Source organism: Strix aluco, chromosome 1 (assembly GCF_031877795.1).
Source record: "Strix aluco isolate bStrAlu1 chromosome 1, bStrAlu1.hap1, whole genome shotgun sequence".
NCBI lineage: Eukaryota > Metazoa > Chordata > Aves > Strigiformes > Strigidae > Strix > Strix aluco.
Window position 1 is genome coordinate 172,184,065 of NC_133931.1, and position 20,814 is coordinate 172,204,878.

A 20,814-nucleotide genomic window follows, 5' to 3' on the forward strand; every position below is an offset into this window, starting at 1 on the left:
AAAGGGGTAAGTAATTCAGCATGATCCCTCTGCTGAGAAAAGACCAACACAACTGCTTGCTGTATAAACTGAACAGCATGGAAGAACAAGAAGATAATACTTTTCTACGTGGAAACACCTGTGCTGTGACACTAATCTTAGGGATTTTAAAAGGGTAATAAAAACCCTGGGAGGGTGTGGAAGGGAAGCATAAAAGCAATTAGAGGAGCTCTGCATCCTTATGGAGGAAAATCTGGATGCTCTCACTAGGAGGTTATCTCAGTAGGCACTGGGCACCTATGTTTAGGCAACTCAATCATGTGTTGAATGTCTTCAGAGGTACCCTACTATAAGGCAATTCAGTCTTCAATGTAGCAGAGAGAGGCACAATGGATGCAAAGTGGAAACCTATGCAAGTTCATAACTCTCTCCTGGGTGTCTAGGTTAATAGCTAAAGCAAGGGGAAAGAGATACGCTGAGTTTTCCATCTCAGCTCCTGAAAAGAAGCATTCAACAAAGTGCGAGTTATGCTTATCCGAAACAGGTTCTTGGACTCAACTTACTGGAGGTAACTGGTGAAAATTAGTTGCTTTCGACAACTAGTCAAATAAAATAATCTACCCTTCCATCAGGGATCACTCGAATCTTAATATAGCTACAACTGCACAGACTTCCCAGGTTTCTGATGTCAGATCTTGGCCCAGGCACTGAAACGTCACATTCCACTTGGATTTTCTCAAATAGCTGCTGGTCTCTAATCATGGAAGTCCACTTGCTCTTGCTGCCATATGTTTGGAAAAAAACCACATTCAAATAATGAAGTTTCAATAATGCTCTGAACTTCAAGAGGAGGAAATGGTGCACAGAAGTCCTTACAAACTTCACCTTGGGGGCACTCCTGTTCAATTAACACCTTTTTGTTAGAGAAAGCCTGATCAATGTCTAAATAGACACGTCCTGAAGCAAGAAGAGACAAAGCAAAGTCATACTGATAATGCTGGAGCCACTGGGTACTGACAATCCCCAAGGTTTCATCAGAAAACTTGCAGTATTTTCCCTTTGTCCAGGCACGGTTAGCGCATCCCAGCCAGCGGATGAGCAGCAACAGCAGACTTCTAGTCATCTTGATTGCACGGAAGAGAAAGACACCAAATATTGGTAATCCAGGAGACAAATAAATGAAAAATTCAACTTTTTCAGAATTGCTGCATGATTTTTTCTGCTGGTTTTGCTGCTTTAGCTTTTGGGTTGCCAAAAGTAACTAGCAGCTATTTCACCAGTGCAGACTGGTGATGTTGAGATGGTCTCTATACATATTATATACATATTGCAACTCAAGGCAGAATTCATTTGTCTGAAGTTTGCTGCCCAGTCAGACATAAAATCCTCAAGCAGAGCCAGAGCGCCATGTGGGCTGGCTGGTATGAGAAGGGGTGTATGGGAGACCTGGGCTCTCTGCACAGGCACCCGGGAGCCCTAAGCTATCTGAAATGGCATGAGGCCCTACCTGGGGGCAGCTAAATCAAACCTCAAAGCTGCAGCAACCCTAATGAAATGACCAGAGTTAGACACCTTAATCTGCAAACCAGTCCCACCTTGGGGACATTTTTACAGGACAGAAGGAAGGTCTGCATCCAGTTCTTACTAATGGATGAAGGATGCTGGGAGTCTAGCTGTCCTTTGCATAAGGTCTCTGTTCCAGCGTACAGGAGAAAGAAATTCATCTGGAACAAAGAACCTTCCTTCTGTTCCAGGGAAGAGACACCATTTTTACTTTTCTTTGCTATCTTCTGGTCTTCAAAGCCACAACATCCATGTTATCAGTTCTGGGTTTGCTGGACCCTACAAGCCCAGGCTCGCAGTACTGAGCCAGTGACGCAGTGACTGCATCTGCCAGTTACAAACTGTCTGGACATACTTCACCTAATGAAAACAACTGGATTGCACAATTTCTGGAACTGCAGATGTGTAGCGGGACAGCATTTCAACCCACTTGTTATCTTAGGTGCCCCATCCATATAAAGGAGGGTTACACTGTACATGGCTTATCAGACTCATCTGGGTGTTAATCTGGGAACATGGACCCAGAACACATCTGCAGTGCTGGGATTTCACAACCCAATTCCTTTAATCTTCCTGGGAAGAATGTAACCTTTTCCCTGAAGCCCATCTATGGTCAGAGTTGAAAACGCATCTCAGTGGCACAAGCTCATACTGCCATGGCAGAGGTTGCTCCATCTAGGGAAGATCTAGACAAGGTAGTGCAGGCTATTGCCAAACAGACATCATGTTTGAGGACAGGAGTCCTTAAGAAGCTCTTCCCAGTTCCTACAAGCTAGGCAAGTGAAAAATGAGGATACTTTGTTTAGCAGCTGGTGCCTGCCCACTGCAATGAAAAACATGTGTTCCCTGTCATCTAGTTCTTGCCATTAACATCCCTTAACTGTTTCCTGCCCAGAACATCCCATTCCCAGCCCTGCAGACATTACTGAGGACCGCTATTTGCGGATGAGAATTTATGGCTCTTTGACATAGCACAAAGCTGGAATGCTTTTAAATCACAGCAAAACTGGCACTGGGATATGGCTGTGCCTTGTGCATCCCTCATAGGTTTATCGAGCTATGATTATTTCTGAGAGAAAGTAGCTTCAAAAAGTGTGGAAATGCAGCTTTGTCTCTCCATTTCATTCTTAAATTCCCAGGCTTAGGATCAAGGGAATCACACAGGGGTGGCACAGGGTGAGGAAAGAGAAGAAGCAGCAAAGCCTAAAATCAAATCTTAATACCTTATTATGAGGCATATATATTAATATAAAGCCTATTATCTCAGTAATCATAGCTGTGTTTACTGTCACTCATAACTGATATGCTTTACATGCTCACAAGACTGCAGGCGAGGAGGGATCGCTCTTCCTTCACAGCTTTCCCAACCTGGGCAAGGAGCCATCCACTGCTGTGTGCTCCCAGCACGCCTGTCCAGCTACACATCCAAAACAGCCTTGCAAAGTGCTTTAGGAAAATGAAACTCAATTATCCTGCCCCATTTATTTACAGCAACACTCCAGAGTATAATTATGATTATATGGACTGGAAATACTCTCGTGAGTGAATAAATGAAATTAAAAAAAAACTTTAAAAAATAAATCTGCAAGACCTTTGAAAGTTCTGTATGGTGTCTATCACCGTGCTGCATTTCTGGTCCAGCTGCTCTTTTTGTACATCAGCCTTTGGGAAAGACATATGTCATTCATATCCTCAGTGATACGAGTTGCCATCAGGCAGCTGTTACTAGAATTATTTGACAGCAGCATCTCATGCCCCAGATAAACAGCATCACTAGATAAGACTAAACAATGTAAGTGAACATCATCTTTATTTTCTTCTAATAGTACACCCATTTTCTATAAACATGGCTAAACGTCCCCTAGATTTAGCCCAGCACCAGCCCCTGGCTTTGCTCCACTAAATTAAATGCAGCATATGAAAGGGATAGAAAATAGAGGGAAGTGCTTTCCTCAGCATCAGAATACATCAAAACAAAGTACAGCTCTCCTCTGAAAAGTCATTGTTTAAAAGTTGACAAAGGTCAAGGTTGGGTCCCCAAGTGCAGCAGCTCCGTGGGATGGCACAATTAACTCCTTATATGTGGAGTCAAAGCAGGGGTATCTTACTGGTCCTTCTACTGAGGAGATGTGAGAAAAAAATCCCAACACTTCTCGTGAAGAGTAGGGAAATTACCTCTGACCTGGGATCCAAGCCACCGTGGATTAAAAATCTTTGGAATGAGAAATCCATCATATCTTTTTCTCTTTATATACACAGTAATTTGCCTCTTCAATGGCATAAAAATTAAATCCAGCTGGAATGGCTTTTTAATTAAAATCATACTTTGCTTATCAGAGTGAGAATGTTTAACAGATTACAAAAGAAATGTGGAAACCTCTGGCATTCTGTCTCCCATTCTCCAGCCAGGCTGTGCAGCAAACTCGCTCTGCTAAACCATGTGTAACCCTTTGGAGACTGCCCCACATGAGCTCTCCTCACCCCATTTATGGACCAGAAAATGTCATTTAGAACATATAGAGTCTCTATAAAAAGATACATACAAAAGCTCGGTCTCTCTGGCTGAACCTGCTGGAGTTCACTCTTGTTTTAATTTGCTGACTCCTGGAAATTCCCTATGGAAGCAAAGAATCCTATACATTTAATTTCAACTCCTTGGCTGTGCTGTCATTTATCTTCATAGACAACTGAAAGGTTTCCTACTGTCTTGAAAGTGGCCTAAGGCCAAAACCTGAAACCATACACCTGACCCATTCCTAGCAGATACACCCCTTCATCCCACTTCAATGATTAAGGACCTCTTTTTTTCCCCAAACCCTATCATCCAATCTTGTTGCCAGAGTCCTCTTATTTTGCCAGAGACCTCTCCACATGGTGACAACAAAAGGCATGGGTCATGATATGGGCAATGGTGGGTCACACAAGCTGTGCCACCCACCCACCTTGAGGTGTTACCTGAGGAACATCTCATGTGCCACAGCCTCTGGACCATGGGGAGGACTGCTGTTGCCTGTGCCACATCCGGGTTTCAGCCTTCCAGCGTTGCTCCCGTAACAATTTTCATGAGCACTAATCTCGCAGTCAGATCCTCAGACAACATGGCACAGCAATATTAACATCAGCAAAACTAAGCTGATGTATTCTAGCTGAGGATGGTAACTGCAGGGTAGGATTTTCCCAAGCACACCTATTAGTTAAATTCCTAGGGCCAAATGAATATGTGACTGAGTGTCTACATGCTTTTATCTTTCTGTTTTCAGTGCCAGCTCCTGCTAGGGAAGGGGATGCTGAGGCAGATGCTAGAACAGAGGTCTTGAATCCATGCTGTTTGCAATGACGCTGTGCGGCCTTCCATCAGAATAGCACTGTCACAGGAGCTCAGCAGCATTTTCCCTACAAACAGAAAGGAGATCAGGTGCTACTTCAGTTGGGAAAGTTACTCTATTTTTAGCTCCAGTAAGACCATTGCAGCCACAAGGTGCTGGATTCCAGAATCCGAAATAACTATCTCCTGGAAAAACCCAAGAACAGACACGTTGATCTCTAAGTGTCGCCCACATAATGAAGAAAATGTGGTTTTACCCTTGCAGCTCCTCCTGCCATCTCCCTCCTGATGCCCAGATGTGCTGGTTTTTTGCGGGAAAACATAACTTGGAGGTAACCAACTGATACACTTTACAGGAGACACCAAAACCCTGATCTCGTTGGTCAGGACTTTCTTAGATTCTTAAATACCTTTAAACTCTAGACTTAGCCCAATACTAGATTTCCAGGCCTGGAAATTTTCTTCCCCCATTAAATCTGCTGCTGTTGAAGTGAGTTAGAAATCCCCAGATTCCAAGACTGAATATGCTTCAGACTAATAGTTGTGACTGAAAAGCTTTCAAAACAAACTATTACACTATCTGACCTGTGATGTAAAATAAAGGTCATTATCCCTCCTCTGAGTGTGTCAGTCTTCCAACCTACAAATCAAGAAAGGGGTATTTCTCTCCCTCCCAGAAATGGCTGTGCCATCATTTACAGGTGTGGCACATTCTGGCCATTTTCTGGCCTGAAAAAGAAAATTTAAAAACAATTCATAAAAAGCAAGGTTTTTTTCTTTATTCACTCTTCTGTCAAGAAAAATAACTCAGAACTTGTGAACTTTTTTAGTTGCTTGATGAGAGGAAGAAAGGGGAAAGCTTCTCTATTTTCTCTCCCCCATCAATCAAGAATTAAAATCCCCAAAGATAAGTGTCTCCCTCACCCCCGCAACTTTACAAGCAAAAAACCCCCACCTTCCTGAAAATATTCCTTTGTTTCCTTAACAAAAATATTTTTTGATAAGGAAAATACATTTGGAAGACAAACAGTCAGCAAGGTCTAAAGTGATCAGTCAAGGTTCTTTATATCTTGGCCTTAAGATTAATGAAATCTCATTTCACAGTAACCACACACCCCACACTCAGAGGTCAGCTGCAGCTACTAATTGGGTGAGCTGTGCAGAAGTATAATGATTTCCCCACTGTAGACCTCACTGTCAGTGTACAATATCGATTTTAAATTTCTTTCCCTCTCACCCAATCGCTCACCCCTTGTAAGCAGCTCATGTCCATGTGCGTGTGCAGTCGGAGAGGGTTGACCGCATCTTTTCTGGAGAGAGGCACCATTTTTAAACTTGCTGTTGTTATTTTAATACGGTGTGAAGGATGTGAGAGAGACTCCTATTGATCATATGAAAGCAATAAAAAATATTAATACCCCCCTCTCTCCTGTCTGAAACAAAACATTTACAAGGAACAGACCTCATCTGCTCTGTGAAGCACCGTGCTGGGACTGTCAACCCAACCCCTGACTGAACACTGAGAATATCGCCAGGGTCATACCAATGAAAGCTTTTCCCTGTCTCTGCTTCCTAACAAAACACTTCTTTCTCTTCATGGCTGTGATCTCCATGCCAGCCTGTATGATGACACTGTTGGCTGGCACAGGAAGGCCCAAGTCCCCTGTGGATGGATCCCTTGAAACAAGGGGTAACAGTGGGAGAGAGCAGTGACCCCTGCCATACGCAGAGCAAAGTCCTCCAGTTAGCTCTGAGCTTCCCACTACAGGAATATGTCCTGCAGCTTGGCCAAATGCACCCACATATACCTCCAAAAAAAAAAAAAAGGGGGGGGGTAAGATTGTCAAGAGAGACATCAGTGGGACGTTCCCACTGGAGAACTGTCAAAGCTGCAATACTGACGGGACTATATGAAATCCTAGAGAGATCCTGCCCATCTCTCAACAAACCAATAGCTTTTCAAGATGATCTGTTTCCATCTCCTACTCTCACCAGTCTCAAAGCCAAACATGGATGTGTCTCCAAGTCTGGCCAACCTGCTGTTCCTGCATTGACAGGTAGATCCATACTGCAATAATACCTTGCTCCTGCTAGACGTGGTTTTGCCTTGCTAAGCTTTTCTTAAGCAGGAGGACAAGCACTGCATTGTGAACAGTATCACACCAATTGCTCCCCCTGCAATAACTGAATAACATACACATCATATAGGAAGGTTCCTTCTGAGGCAGTCCCTGTGACAGACAACACATCCCTTTCAGAAATGGGCCAACCTCCGTCACAAAAGAAGTTGGCTTGCTGGCACTCAGGGCTGCTCTTGGCAGGCTGTTCTCACATCTTGCTTCCCTCGCTGCTACAAACCTTCCCACACCCAGCCAGCTTCACTCCCATCCAGCATACAAGCATCCTGCACCAGCACTAGCCCTTTACTTTAGTAGATGTTTCCATTCCCCAACATTACCACAAGCGCACACGTAGGGGGTAACTGCATCATCCGCACAACATTGATTTGCAAGGCTATTTCACTAGCTAACTACAAAGTCTTTATGATGTGGGCAGACAACAGTGAAAAGAAATAAGTGAAGGGCAGGTAAAGGAAGTCTCTTTTTCTCATTTCCAGACTGGGTTTTAGGCATTCAGCCACAAGACAGACTCTAGCAGAACATTCATGTACAGAGCCTGGAACTGAACTAAGAGCTTCTCAGCTTCATCCTCTGCCTGTTGTCCCTCTCCAGCTGCAGCTGAATTTACTGGTTCATCTCCTTCTACTCATGGTTAGCCCACTGGATGCTGCTCCTTGTCAGGCTACTCTGCAAGGGAAATAAGCATTTATTTTTAGGTGCATTGTACTCCGACTGGTTGGGCTCTCTTCCCAGGGCTGCCATATATATTTAATACTTATTTCCAGAGCTGACAGCCCAGGAAGCTTGAGTGGTGAACTGGCACAGAAGAAGTAATAACAAAGTAGAGGGGCACCAACCTGCCAAGATTTTAATACCTCTTCTAGAGACAGAGACTTGACTTTTCAGAAGTCCCATAGTGGGGAAGAAAGCAAGCTCGAATCAAAGACACAGTTGCTGTTTGATTATGATAATGATGATTTCAGTATTTGCAATAACAAATTCAGTCAGATCTGCAGCAGAGAGGAACATGAGGAGAAATACACTATTAGAGCAATATGTGGAAAAAAAAACATGCTGGAAAAAGGCAATACAGGAGAGGCAACTGCACCTAGGCTGTTCAGCATTGTGAGCAAGGGCTGTCCCTAGGAGTGCTACAGCTATGGGATGCTTCTACACAGCGGCGATCCAAGTGGGATCAGCAGAGCCAGCGATGAACCCACACAAGAGATTCAGCTCAAGTGTGTGATCATTCCACAGTGAATCTACCCAAAGGCTATGGTTCCTAACCCCTTTGCAGCTGGAGTTGATTGTTCATACTGCCCTCACATTTCTCTCGCCCATTGCTCCCAGCTGCCCTTCCACACAGCACCATAACCACCTCCTCTCCCTCACCCCAGCCCTCACCGTATCCCCAGGCAAATACCATGATGGGATTACAGGTCCCTGGTGGGTCCCTGAGGCCTCCACCACAGCTTGCAACAGACACTTGCACTCTCTTCTCTTCTGCATCTCTTTTTCCAAAGAGTAAATACAGTACTGTCTAGCATGTTAAGTGTCTTTCCTTTAGAAAACTGCAACCTTTCCTCAGCCCTTTACTTCACTATTCTTCCACAACTGAATTTAGTGTTTCAATAAACCCTGCCTCTGTTTTATCTCCCTGTAACAACAGCATGTAGCAAAAAGATTTGAACAGACAACAAAAGCTTCAGCTTTATAGCTAGGTTTAAAAATATTACCAGATGCTTATTGGTCCCTTCTGACATTTCTGAGGCTCAGGTCAAGTAGACCCAAGGCAGCAAGCTCCAACTTTTAATTCCTTTTCCATCTACAAAACCGTCAGGGTTTGGCTAATACAGTTTAACCACCAGAGCTGTCTGACTCTGGGAACAGCTTCTTAGTCAAAGGAGCACAGCAAAAAAGTGAACCTTAAAAAGCTGAAGGTAAATAACCATATGAACACAATAGGAGTCCTATGTTGGCAGAGACCTCAAGGAGACATAAAGGTAGTTCCAGCCTTATATTCCCAAGCTTGTAAGATCCAAATAAAAACAACAGTCAAGGTCAAAGGCACAAATACTCACACCAACATTAGAAGTGTCTTTCTCACGGTGTTTAAATTTAATTACAGTGTAAATCACGCACTTCCAGCACAACAGCCACCGACAGACATCCAACCTAGCACCTCCAAAAGAACTAGGGACCAAGATGAATGGATCTCTAAAAGTAACATCTCACACCACAGTTTTATTAAGTGGCATTGTAGCCATGATTGACTACTGATATACAGGACATATTTTTTTTTTTTTATTAGACTGACTAGTACAGCTAGAGATAGAAAAGATTTAAAAGCTTTTGAAGCTCTTTAACTCAGGAAACTTCAGGCTATTCATAGGTCTGAAATAACTGTTTTGAGTTTAGTCAAGTTTGTTAATTACAGAAAAAAAGAGTAATTAGCGCCTGCAGAGCAGACAAATCACTTAGCCAGGGAAGAGCTGGTAGGCCCATCAGACCTTGTAGGACAGCAGGGGTGGGTGAGAGTTATCACCTGTGACAGCAAGAAATTAGCAGGTGGTGAGATGTGAAGAAAGCTGTGTCATGTCATAAAAAAAATCAACGCCTACACTGAGTTTGAGGTTTTTAATGCCCAGCAGAACCATGAATTTGTAAGCTTGGCTTTTGCAGACACATTGTAGGTCTATAAGACAGAAGGATAACAGCAATGCTTTTGCAATTAGCCACTCTCTCCAACCTTCACACTTTTCTTTCATGCTGTCCCACTGATACACATCTTCGGGCTACACCCAGAACAAATGCTATTCAGCTTTGTTTCTCTTTCAGACCTCAGGAAGTATTGCTATGCCTGAAAGTATGTATTTTTATTTTACATTTATAAATATATATACATACATTTCAGTTGTTCCAGTATAAGCTGTTATTTCTCTTGACAAACCTTGCCTCATCTGCGTTGTACACAAATGGCCTGAAGACAAGCCTTTGTCATGCTATTTGCTGAAACATGTATGACTTGCCAGGGGAGGGAGGAGAGAGTGGCACAAGGAGGAACAAAGTTTAATTTTGCTGAAAATGGTGCTGCAAAAGAAGTTGTGTGGAGAGGATGAAAGAACAAGAACTCCTGCACCCAAAAACCACAGCCTGTGCCCCAACTGCAAAGCACCGGCTTCAGCAGGAGAAATAAGCTTTGCACAGAGAAACTTTGCAAAAAGGAAACTGTACAAGAGTCAGCGAGTAGAGCAAAACAGAAGGGGTGGGAAAATTCTTTGAGAGGAACCATTGCAGCACTGGAATTAAGTGCATGGCACAGCTGAGACCCACACTACTCTATGGCTGTGTTTAATGTCATTCCCCCAAAAAATCAAGCAGCCTGGCAGTTGACACTTGAGCATGTCAGTAATCCTTCATGTAGTGTTTGGCCTCCTTTTAGTGACCTGTGAAGCTGGTAACTCTCAGCAGCAGCATTTTCCTCTGCCTTTGAGTATGTCAAGCAAAAAGAAAACCTGGTTCTATTCCAAAAAAAAAAAAAGCTGGAAAAGCCCAATTATGCTTAAGAGCCAGGATGAAAATGAAAAATAACCAACAGGTGGATAGAGACACTGCAGGAAACAAGTGGCTTGTTTTAGTGTTGGCTCTTTTGCACTTGCACCTTGGTTTGAAATGACCCTGGGGCAATAGGAAAACGCTGTGACCTCCCCAGGGAAGGAGATCCAAAGAGGTTCCCTGCCAGCGGAAGGCTGGCAGAGGGGCTCCATCACCCCTCCCTGTAGCTCCCAGCACATGGCAAGACTCAGCAAGGAGAAGAAAGCAGCCACATCCCTTTGCATTCCTTGCTGAATTGTCCCAAATTACTAGCCCCAAATTACAGGGAAAAAAGCAGCCAAGAAATCCTGGGCACAGCTCAGGACTGAGCCCAATCACTTACTGCCAGGAGGATGAAATGGTTTTAGCAGCAGGATGCATGCAACCACATCAGCTAGCGCTGCTGCAGCTCCATGGCTGAGCAGTTTTCCTTTGAGCAAGGGCTGAATGGTCCTGGGGAGGATCTCACTCACTCCCTCGTTCTGCAAGAAAGCACATCTGCCAGGGCAGTGGGGTTTAATGTCTGCTCAGCAAACTCCTGAGGGCTGTGAAAGGTAAAAAAAAAAGCAAGTACACATGTCCCACATAGTCATGAATGGGATGAACATTCTAAGGGGGTTCACCCCTCCCCTGATAAATAGCTAGGGGTCTGTAATGGGAAAGAAGCTATAAAAAATAATCAGTACATTCACTTAAAATAGGAACTCAATCTTGCTACGGCAAAATAAAGGTAGAAGAGGTATAATCTCCGGCAGGATTTGGATTCTGGCTGTTTCCAAGTGAGTGCATAAAAATGCTGAGTGTCAGCACTGAAGCAGCTTTTCATTTTGTTGCAAATGTACAGAGTTGTTATGGGTTTGGGGTTTTTTTTTTTGGGGGGGGGGGGGGTGTAGGCATCACATTCACTATATTTAATTTTGTTTCCTTTTTGCCTTGCAAAGGGATGTGTTCCTTAAAGTTTGAACTGCAGCAGTCTGGCCACTTAGGAAAGGTGAAATAAACACCGCTTTTCAGTAATGAATAAAGCAGGCTGCAGGGAAAAGCTCAGTGGGAGCAGGTTTTCTTCTTGTTTCATTCTTACACACCACAAGAGAAACCTGGTGAGGGATTCAGCTTGCGGCTTAAGATCTCTAAATGTAGGTGCCTACCTGAGGACTGAACTACCACTGTAGTCAATAAGCATTCAAAAAGGTGCATAACAGAGGCACATGGTGTCCTTTGAGGTAACTTTATTTTCTGTGTTCACAGCATCCACACAGGGCTGGCAGATAACACGGCATCTGCAGGGGGTTTGCTCTTCAGAAAGGAATGATGTGGGACAACGGGATATTTTCCTGCATCTCAAATGGCCTGAGGTGCCTGAGAGTGAGGAGCCGAATGGAACCTGACAACACTGCTGACCACAATGAGAGCTCTGACCATCTGGGTCACACGGAGACACCTACACAGAAATGCCGAAACGTAGGTGTCCTAATCTGCAAGGTGAATCCCACCCCAAGGTCACCTGCAAGGAAGCTCAGACTGGTTAGCTGTGATAGACAGTGACATTTATAAAAGGCCCTGGAGACATTTGCTGCTCAGGTGTTGGCTGTGATGTTACAGATCACCAGGTATTAATTGTAACAGCTGTTAAACACAGAATCAAGGTTGGAGCCTCAAAAGAAATATCATTTTAAAAGACACCCAATAGATTTCAGCTTTACAAAGGAGACACAAAGTATTGATATCTTCCCCTCCAGACAAGAATTGTATTTAAATAGATTTTTTTTTCCCTTCCCGCTTGATGAGAAGCAATTTCACAGGGATGAAGATTAAAAAAATGTGGAGCTCATACTCAACTTCCCAACTGCCAGGAGTAGGGGCATCCCTGAGCCTGCTGCAAAAGCAAGAAGGGGATCACGGGGATGACGGCTCAGCAAACAGAGCTGGGGTCTCTGTATTCAGTTCCTTTGGTCTCTTCTCGACTTTAAATCAATGCAGCCAAGGCGTGACATCCAGAAGGGTTTATCAAAGCAGCATCACCAAGGCTGTTGTCCAGCCCACTAATGAAATGCATCAGAAAATAATCCCGATTTGGTTCTGAATTAGAAAATAATCCCAATTCAGTTCTAACACTTGAATTTAAATGCAAACACCAGAAGTGTAAATCTCCATCTCCCAGAAGTGAAAACAACGAAATGGATGGTTAGTGTCTGCCCTGGGGGTGAGAAATCTACCTTATGTGACCAAGTGAGAAGCTAAAGGCTGCAAACATCCACTGTTTCAGTTGACTGGAAAAGTGACTTTGTTAATGTAAAGTACATCTCTAAAATTCATGAACAGCTCAGAAACTAAAATAGGTCTTTAAATCCTGGAAATACTAGATATATATAAGTTAGTGCTGTAGATAAAATCTGGCACAATAAACCACCAGTAAAGCAGCACTAATGTATGTTTTCCAGCCTTAAGCAACCCACAACACATATTCCTGCACACAAAAATGTCCCTAAATTCACTTTATAAACCAACCATATAAAAATTACTGAACTGAGTTCTGATGTCACCTAATGTTAACTTCATACCAGGGCTGCACTGACTTCAGGGCACCACATCTGCCTTGCATCCGCAGGACTGACAGAGGTGTGGGGGAAAGAATATCAGAGGCAAGGACTGTAACAGCAAAGAAATATCACACCTGCTTCCTCCTCTTAACCTCACCCGCTCGATTCCATCAGGTCAAGCCATGTTCATGTAGGCTATTTATATTTGTGCAGATTGGCAATTATTAAACATAAGCGCTCTTGCTATTATAGCTGTTCCCTCATTAGGGTTTATGCATGAGGCTAAAGCAGTTTAAACATGATTTGTAGCAAAGCTAATAGGCAGTAGATGCTTCTAATAAAGCTGAAGTTTCAGGACAGAAAATCTCAGTACTTTATTAATGACATCCTTATCAGAAGGAAACTTTGCACTTTTATTTACATCTCCAGAAGCTTTACGTTTTCTAAAACCCCAGTGCTGAAGAAGTCTGGTATCATCCCATTCAACAAACAAAATGGTGGTATAATGATACAAGGAGCATCCAGCAACCGGTGGCTTTGGTGAGCCCATCTTCTCAAACCTTCCCCAGGGCACTTTGAGTACTAATGAATGAACTCTCCCTGCCTTACAGGTCTTCTAATGTGAAAGGTGAAGCTTGTGCTCGGAGAAATGAAACATCCCAGAGAAATCTCTGGTGGTCAGGCAAGCAAGCTGCAAGTTGCTCCAAAAGGGAATGGTGACAAAAAGACAGCTCAGCTGGTGAACAGCCTTCCCCAGCCACGCACAGGGCCTCCCTGCCATGGTGTTAGCTGTGTGAGCTCTGGATGGAGGCCAGTCTGATGTTGGCATCACTTCCCTGCACTTCTCACACCCTGAATCGAAGGGTCTGATTTTTCTTCCAGTGTAATCCTCTGGGATCTCATTTTTCAGCGGCAAAGACATCTCCCTTCTTGGCTTGGTTCCCACCCAAATGAAGCTGTAAGAACTCATGACTTCTGGAAAACACCTGGGAGCATGGAAGGGAGGGAGCAGTGAAATTGCAAGCTCTCAGCACTCATTGAAGGAAACCCTGCCTAGCTGCACAGGGCAGGAGGGCAAAACACTGCTACAGCACAGGCAGGCTTAGCAAGTCTGATGGAGGGAGCAGGAGCTTCTGACCTGCCTGCCTGTCCATGCCCTCCATCCTACCTGCTCAGCCAGAACTCCAACCCCATCCTGCTCTGGGGTCTCCAGGCATCTCTGACCCAGTTTGTCTATGTTTCTGTCCCATGAAAGGATTTTTCTTGGTTGCATTTGGTTCTTAAGAAAGATTTTCCTCTTCTTTCCAATAGGGAAGAGAGGAAGTTGATGAGACCAGAGAATGGAGCTATATTTAATCGCACCACCTTTCCCAGGCATTGGAAAACCACATATCCATTTCCACTGAGCCAGCGTGATGCAGCAGCAATCCCATTCACAACAGTGAAATGACACTGCCACACTTGTGCTGACTTGGTCTGAGGGCAGGACATCACCTACTGTGTTCATAAAACCAAGCAAAGCCCTGCTCCTCATCAAAGCTTGAGTAACAGTTTTTATTTCACACACATGATTCGACTCCTTTCCTGAACTTGAGCCACAGATGCCACGCAGAGTGTGACAAATCTCCTCCAAGTGCACTCAGGTCTGACTTAAAAAAAATCATCTCATCTTGGGTCTCATTGATCCACAGTCTCTGGTGCCCTTCCTCAGACTGCCAATAAATGGGACACAGTGCTGAACAGGGAGATATCCTTCCTGTCCCTCTTCCCTCTCCTCTCCAACAAAGATTTGTGTCTACAAGCTAGCCCAAATACCAGGTAACTTCCCAGTCCTACCAGACTAAGTCAGCATATGATGTGGCAAGTGGAAGATTGATTTTGACAAGGACATGGACCTGCTCGAGCAGGTCCAGAGGAGGCCACAAAGATGATCAGAGGCTGGAGCACCCCCCTGTGAGGACAGGCTGAGAGAGTTGGGGGTGTTCAGCTGGAGAAGAGAAGGCTCCGGGGAGACCTTAGAGCGGCCTCCCAGGACTTAAAGGGGGTACAGGAAAGGTGGGGAGGGACTCTTGATCAGGGGGTGTAGGGATAGGACGAGGGGTAACAGTTTTAAACTGACAGAGGGGAGATTTACATTAGCTATAAGGAAGAAATTCTTCCCTGTGAGGGTGGTGAGGCCCTGGCACAGGTTGCCCAGAGCAGCTGTGGCTGCCCCCTCCCTGGAAGGGTTCAAGGCCAGGTTGGACGGGGCTTTGGGCAACCTGGGCTAGTGGAAGGTGTCCCTGCCCGTGGCAGGGGGTTGGACTGAATGATCTTTAAGGTCTTTTCCAACCCAAACCATTCTATTCTAAGATACCAGCCTTTCCAGTTGTTTCTGCTGTAGACCATCTGGTAAAGCAAAAAAGCCTTTTTCTGCCCCCCCCCCCCCCCCCCCCCCAATCATAGAAATTCTGTATGTTTCCCATTTCCAAGGCAGCCTCAGGAGAGCTAAAACACCCTCTTTCATGACATAGGTCCCATCACTTAGTCATGTCCCAGTTGGCCATTTGCAAAATGTGCAGAGCACCTCCCTGCTTTGCATCCACCAGCTACCACAATCCCTCCTTGGATATTGAAGTGAGAAGAGACAAATACCACTCAGCAAAGTCACGCCACTATGAAACAATGAAAACAAGAACAAAATGTCATGGCAGCCTCACAAGTCAGCAGCAGACAGGCTTAGCACAAAACACAGCACACCCTACTTTGCATTTTTATCTGGTGCAGCCCTCTGGCTGTCACACCACTGATATTATACGGGAAGGGGTTTGAACCGGGATATTTTTAAAGCACTGTAAAAAAGGAGGAAATATACATAACACACAAATTCACAAGCCAAGCAGCTTTCTCTGTCCATGGTCCCATCTGCCTCCCGATGCGGAAAACACCCCGATGGGCTCATCTCCTTTCACCATACATCAGGATTCCCATCCTGTCTGGTTCTCCAGAGTTCTCCAGCTGGAGACAGAGCTCTCCGCTGCAGGGAGGGTGTTATAATTATGGTGTGAATTCCCCTGCTGACATGCTGGTGGGCTGAAGCAACACACTGTTGGAAACAGCCTTAAATATTCCACATAGGATTTTTTTTCCTCAGATACTGTGATTTTGCCTATTTTGCTCTTTTGCCTTGTTATGCCCTAAATAAGAGCTTCTAAAATATGTGTGCTGCCGAAATTATGTACTCTGAAAACTCAACATTATAGAGAGGCAATTAGACTTTCTGAGCTACACAGATACAGGGTTGGGCAACTGGTTCTCCCAGATGGCTTTATTTAAAGTCAGTCATGCACTTATACATGTATAAATTTAATAAATCGTACACCCAGTAACACACTGAGGTTTTGTGGCAAGGCCTTTGATAAACACAAGTCATCACTGCTAAAGGATCTTTGTGTTGGATGCAAGAATTAGGCTACAGGATTCTAACGAGTACCTTACCTCTTTGACAAAAACATTGATTATTTTGGTTTAAATGTATTTATTTAACTTCTCAGTCAATAACAGCATGAAAGAGATGCAGATATGGCTGAAGTGTTTGTCCTGTGAGTTTAAATTTAACTGATTTTTTTACAATGACCCTGTTTCCAGCATTTACACTAGGACTGCTAAATGATCAGATCCAAGTTTTTTATTCCTTTACATCATGCTTCATGTCTGGAGCAGAACAAAACTTGAAGAAAAGCACAAATTATACCAGCTGGACAGATCTGGCTAATTCAACAAGCTTGCAGTTTGAAGGCATGTGGAATCTACCAACTGCTTCGCGTTATCCACATCTCATTTACTAGACACACACTGGAAAAAAATAGTCCAATTTGTAGCTCTCCAGGCCAGATTATTTTAGTTACACCCCTAAAAAGGCAAACCGATCCACTAGAACCTAATAGGGATTATTCTGGATTTACACCATGCCCCCTCCCAACTTTAGCATTTTTCTTCAGAACGTTAAAAGCTGACCATTACAGGAGGCAGGTCTCTGGTGAGCACGGTCTGATGAACTACAGCAAATGAGATTTGCCCAGTTTCCTTTTTTCCACATTTGTAGATCATGAGAGGCTGAGGTGAAAGTTTATAACAGCAATTAGAAACCACATGGCTGCAACAGTTTTATAGCACTGAACTTCTTGATCGGCCAATCGTTGTCATTCAGAGTTTCTCCAAGGACATACCAATAAAAATTATCAAAGAAATTACAAGAAAAAAAATTCTGCTGAGGCATCGTAGGTCCCAGAGCCAGGTTGTTACAATTGCAGAGTTACTTTTGCTTTAAAAGTACAGAGTCACAGGTTCAAGCTGAGAAACAAAAACAACAGGGATTTTCTCTAGAATTGAGACATTTCATCGTTAGTCACCTTGCAGATCAGCACTGTTAAGGAGCATGTGAATCTCTTTAACCCACTAGTATGAACCAGGTCTCGGGAACATTAACACAATAAAAGAGTGAGAAAGCAACCGACGGTTATGCTAAACCAAGGGCAAGGAAGTGAGATAAAAGTATGAAAGAACAAGTTAATAAAAGGGTTGGAAAGGAACCGTTACAGGATTGCACCTAGGCTGTGCCTTGCCGTTGTCCCAGAGCTTCAGAGGTTTGTGCTTATTGATAACAACGATCAACCCAAGAGCACCAGGGTAAGGACTTGATCCTGCCACCACTTGCGTGTTGAACTTCAGCAGACTACGTGACTTAACTCTCTGCTCAATCTGGCCCCAGAGGACCGCTTCATGCCAACAACGTTTAAAGAAATGGGATTTTTGCCATGGGCTTCAGTGGAAGCAGGAGTTGGAGCAGCTCCAGCAGCTGATGGGAGCGCTGCCCCCTTATTTCCCCAGCTCCAGCCCCAGACATGAGTTATTTTGGATCTTCCCTAAAGCAAAGTCTGTAGAATTCCAGGAACTAATTGATTGGTCATTCTTTTAATACTTTAATCCATTTTCCCAGCCTGTTCTTCCTCAAAGAAAGTCTTTGGCGATGCAGGTGCCCGAGTGGCTCATGGTGACAGCCAAAAAAATTGAAATAAATCCATTTGTCTCATTTCTTAAGGGACAAGGGGAGAAGAGATACGAATGATGAAATGACAAATCTGGGTTACCTTCCACTCTCTGCGGCACTGACTCGGCTTGCTGGGGATCAGAGCAGCTTTGAGTGAACCACTCACCAGCCGAGCAAAGCAAACAGAAGCGACTTGCAACCAAGTACCGATGCACAACCTAGTTCCTGTGGGCATCCTCACCCAACCCAGCAGGATACTGGTGAGGCAACCTCACCTTCCGAAGAGAGGAGACAAGTGTGGGAGATTAGAAGTAGGAGGGAAACTGAGCCACAGCCACCATGCAATCTTCCCCCCACCCCAGCCTGCTGAATAAAAACGGTCTCGGGAGAAATCACACACAGCAAGCTGCAAGAACAAAGCTTCAGTGAAACATGCAGAAAGCTGTGTCTGCGCTGTTTGCGCACAGAATCAGCTTTTGCATGCGCGCACAGACACATCGCCAGGAGAAACAACCCCGTTTGCTAATTCCGCACCGTGCTATGAGCATCTGCGGCGGGGCAGGAAACAGCACTGCCCCAGCCAGGGCCCTGCGAGCCTCCAGAGGATAAGCAGAAGGGACACGGCAGCCACAAAACACATCTTTTGCTTCCAGGTTCTGCTCCTTCCTCAAACACTGCATCCACATCAGGTTTTAGCGTCAGAGAGCGGCGCTTGGTTGAACTTCTCGCGGGCAGTTGTTCTTCAGCAGAGGAAGATCCCACCCGAGAGCCCTCTGCCCTGCCGCTGAATCGCCTCTGGGAAATTTCACCCCCTTACCCCCAGTTTTTTTTGGGGGGAGCTTTGCCCGAAACCATCGAGCTCCTGAACAGAAACCAAAGCAAACCGAAAGCCAGGCTGCAAACCTGAATGACAACAGACCCAAGAGCCAGTCCTGAGATAAAACACTAAAACCCCAGAGGGAATTCCTCTAGCTCGAGGGATCCTCTCACTCTTGAAGAGGAAGCAAACCTCGAACAAAAAGAAAATTAAGTGACGGCTTCTAGATTATCGGGGGGGAAGGAACGCCAGCACAGCTACACCTGCCTCAAAGCAACAGCACTTTCAAAGTTGCCCAAAGTTTACCCGAGGCTAATCCCGGTAAATCCCGAGGGGAAGGAGCAGGCACGGGGGGAGAGCTCGACCCCGCCCCGCTCCGCCCCCCCAGGAGCACTCACCGCGGCGAGAAGGCAGCCGAGCAGCGGCACCACGACGCCCAGCACCGCGGACTCCATCCTGCCCGCGCCGCGGCAGCGCACACGCGGACAGGACAGGGCACGGCTGCGCGGCGCTGCGCTCCCGGCACCGGGCTGAGCGCATCCAGGGAGGGAGGGAGGCGGGAGGGAGGCAGGGAGCAGCGAGGGCTGGCCCGGCCCTGCCCCGCCCCTGCCCCGCCCCTGCCCCGCCCCTGCCCCCGGCCACCTCCCTGCGCGGGGCGGGGCCGGCCTCGCCCCCCGCCCGCCCCCCGCCCCAGGTGCCTCGGGGGTGCTGCGCTTCGGCCCTTCGCCGTCACCCCTTTCCCCTCTCCGATGGCACCTATCTTCTCCCTCCCCCTCCCTGTTACCCATTTGTCTTTTCCCCTTCATTAATTTTCCCTTCTTTTGCCTCTTCCTCGTTTTTTCTCTTATCTTTTAATTGGTTTTCCTTCTTTCCCGTTCCTTTCTCCCTTTTTCCTCTTTGCCTTTGCCTTCACCCTTTTTTTCCTCTTTTCATTTTTTCCTTTCCCTTTTTCCATTCTTTCCCTTTTCCCATTCTTTCCTGTTTTCCATTATTGCCCTTTTCATCTCTTCCACCTTTTTTCCACCTTTCTCTCCTATTTCCCATGTTTCCTTTTCACTATTTTTCCCTTTCCTCCTGCTTCCTTTCTTTCCTTTGTTTCCCTGTTTCCATCTTTCTTTTTCCTTTTCCCCTTCTATCCCCCTTTTTATTTTATTTTCCTTTCCCATTTTTCCCCCATTTTCCTCTTTTTACCCCTTTCCCACTTTTTATACCCCTTCACCCCTTCACCCTTCCTTTCCCTTTTCTGCTTCCCCCTTAACCCTTTTTTTTTCTTTTTTCTTTCCTTTCTTTTTACTTCCTTTGATAATTTCTCACCTTTTTTTTCTTTTTTTTTTTTTTAATTTTATTTTATTTTTTAAAGCATTGCACTGGGGTGGAGAGAAACTAAGGCTGAGGAAATCAGCAAAGCTTGATTTTCCATTCTCACCCCCCAGCCAATGCAGTCACTATGGGATTCTTCCAGCTCCAGAGTGAGAAACTTGCAGCTCCACAGCCTACAGTGTAAAAGCATCTCACCGCTTTGGAGAGCCTGGGGCTCCCTGCTGGGTTCATTCATGAGAGATGCTGAGGAGGGTGATGAGCAATGGTCTTGTTAGGAGGAGTAGTAGTTAGAGGCACAGGAGATGGCCCAGTATTGCCCATGAGGTCTACAGGTGGGTTGGGTTGTGCTGGGAAAGTGACCCAGCGCTGCTGGGAAAGGGGAGGGTGGTTGGTACATTTGGCTTCCTCTGAAATAGCTGCTTAGGTTAGAAGGGGTTAGGTGGACTGAAGTTTGAAAATGCCAACCCAGTCCAGTGAATCTGTATGTCCTCTCTCTGTCCTTCTCCCCAGAAAAAGAGAGAAAAGTT

General features: G+C 45.2%; 1 protein-coding gene across 2 annotated transcripts in view; it reads right to left on the reverse strand.

Annotated features, from left to right (window-relative positions):
* VIPR1 (vasoactive intestinal peptide receptor 1) overlaps positions 1-19,513 on the reverse strand; it is a 118,859-nt gene extending 99,346 nt beyond the window's left edge. The window contains exon 1 of one of the 2 annotated variants that reach the window (XM_074845834.1): positions 19,366-19,513. In XM_074845834.1, coding sequence (XP_074701935.1) covers positions 19,366-19,507 — 142 coding nt within the window. In that variant the 5' untranslated portion in view covers positions 19,508-19,513. The remainder of the gene's footprint in view (positions 1-19,365) is intronic. The other variant, XM_074845833.1, reaches the window with a different exon arrangement.
* Between the last annotated feature and the right edge of the window lie 1,301 nt (positions 19,514-20,814).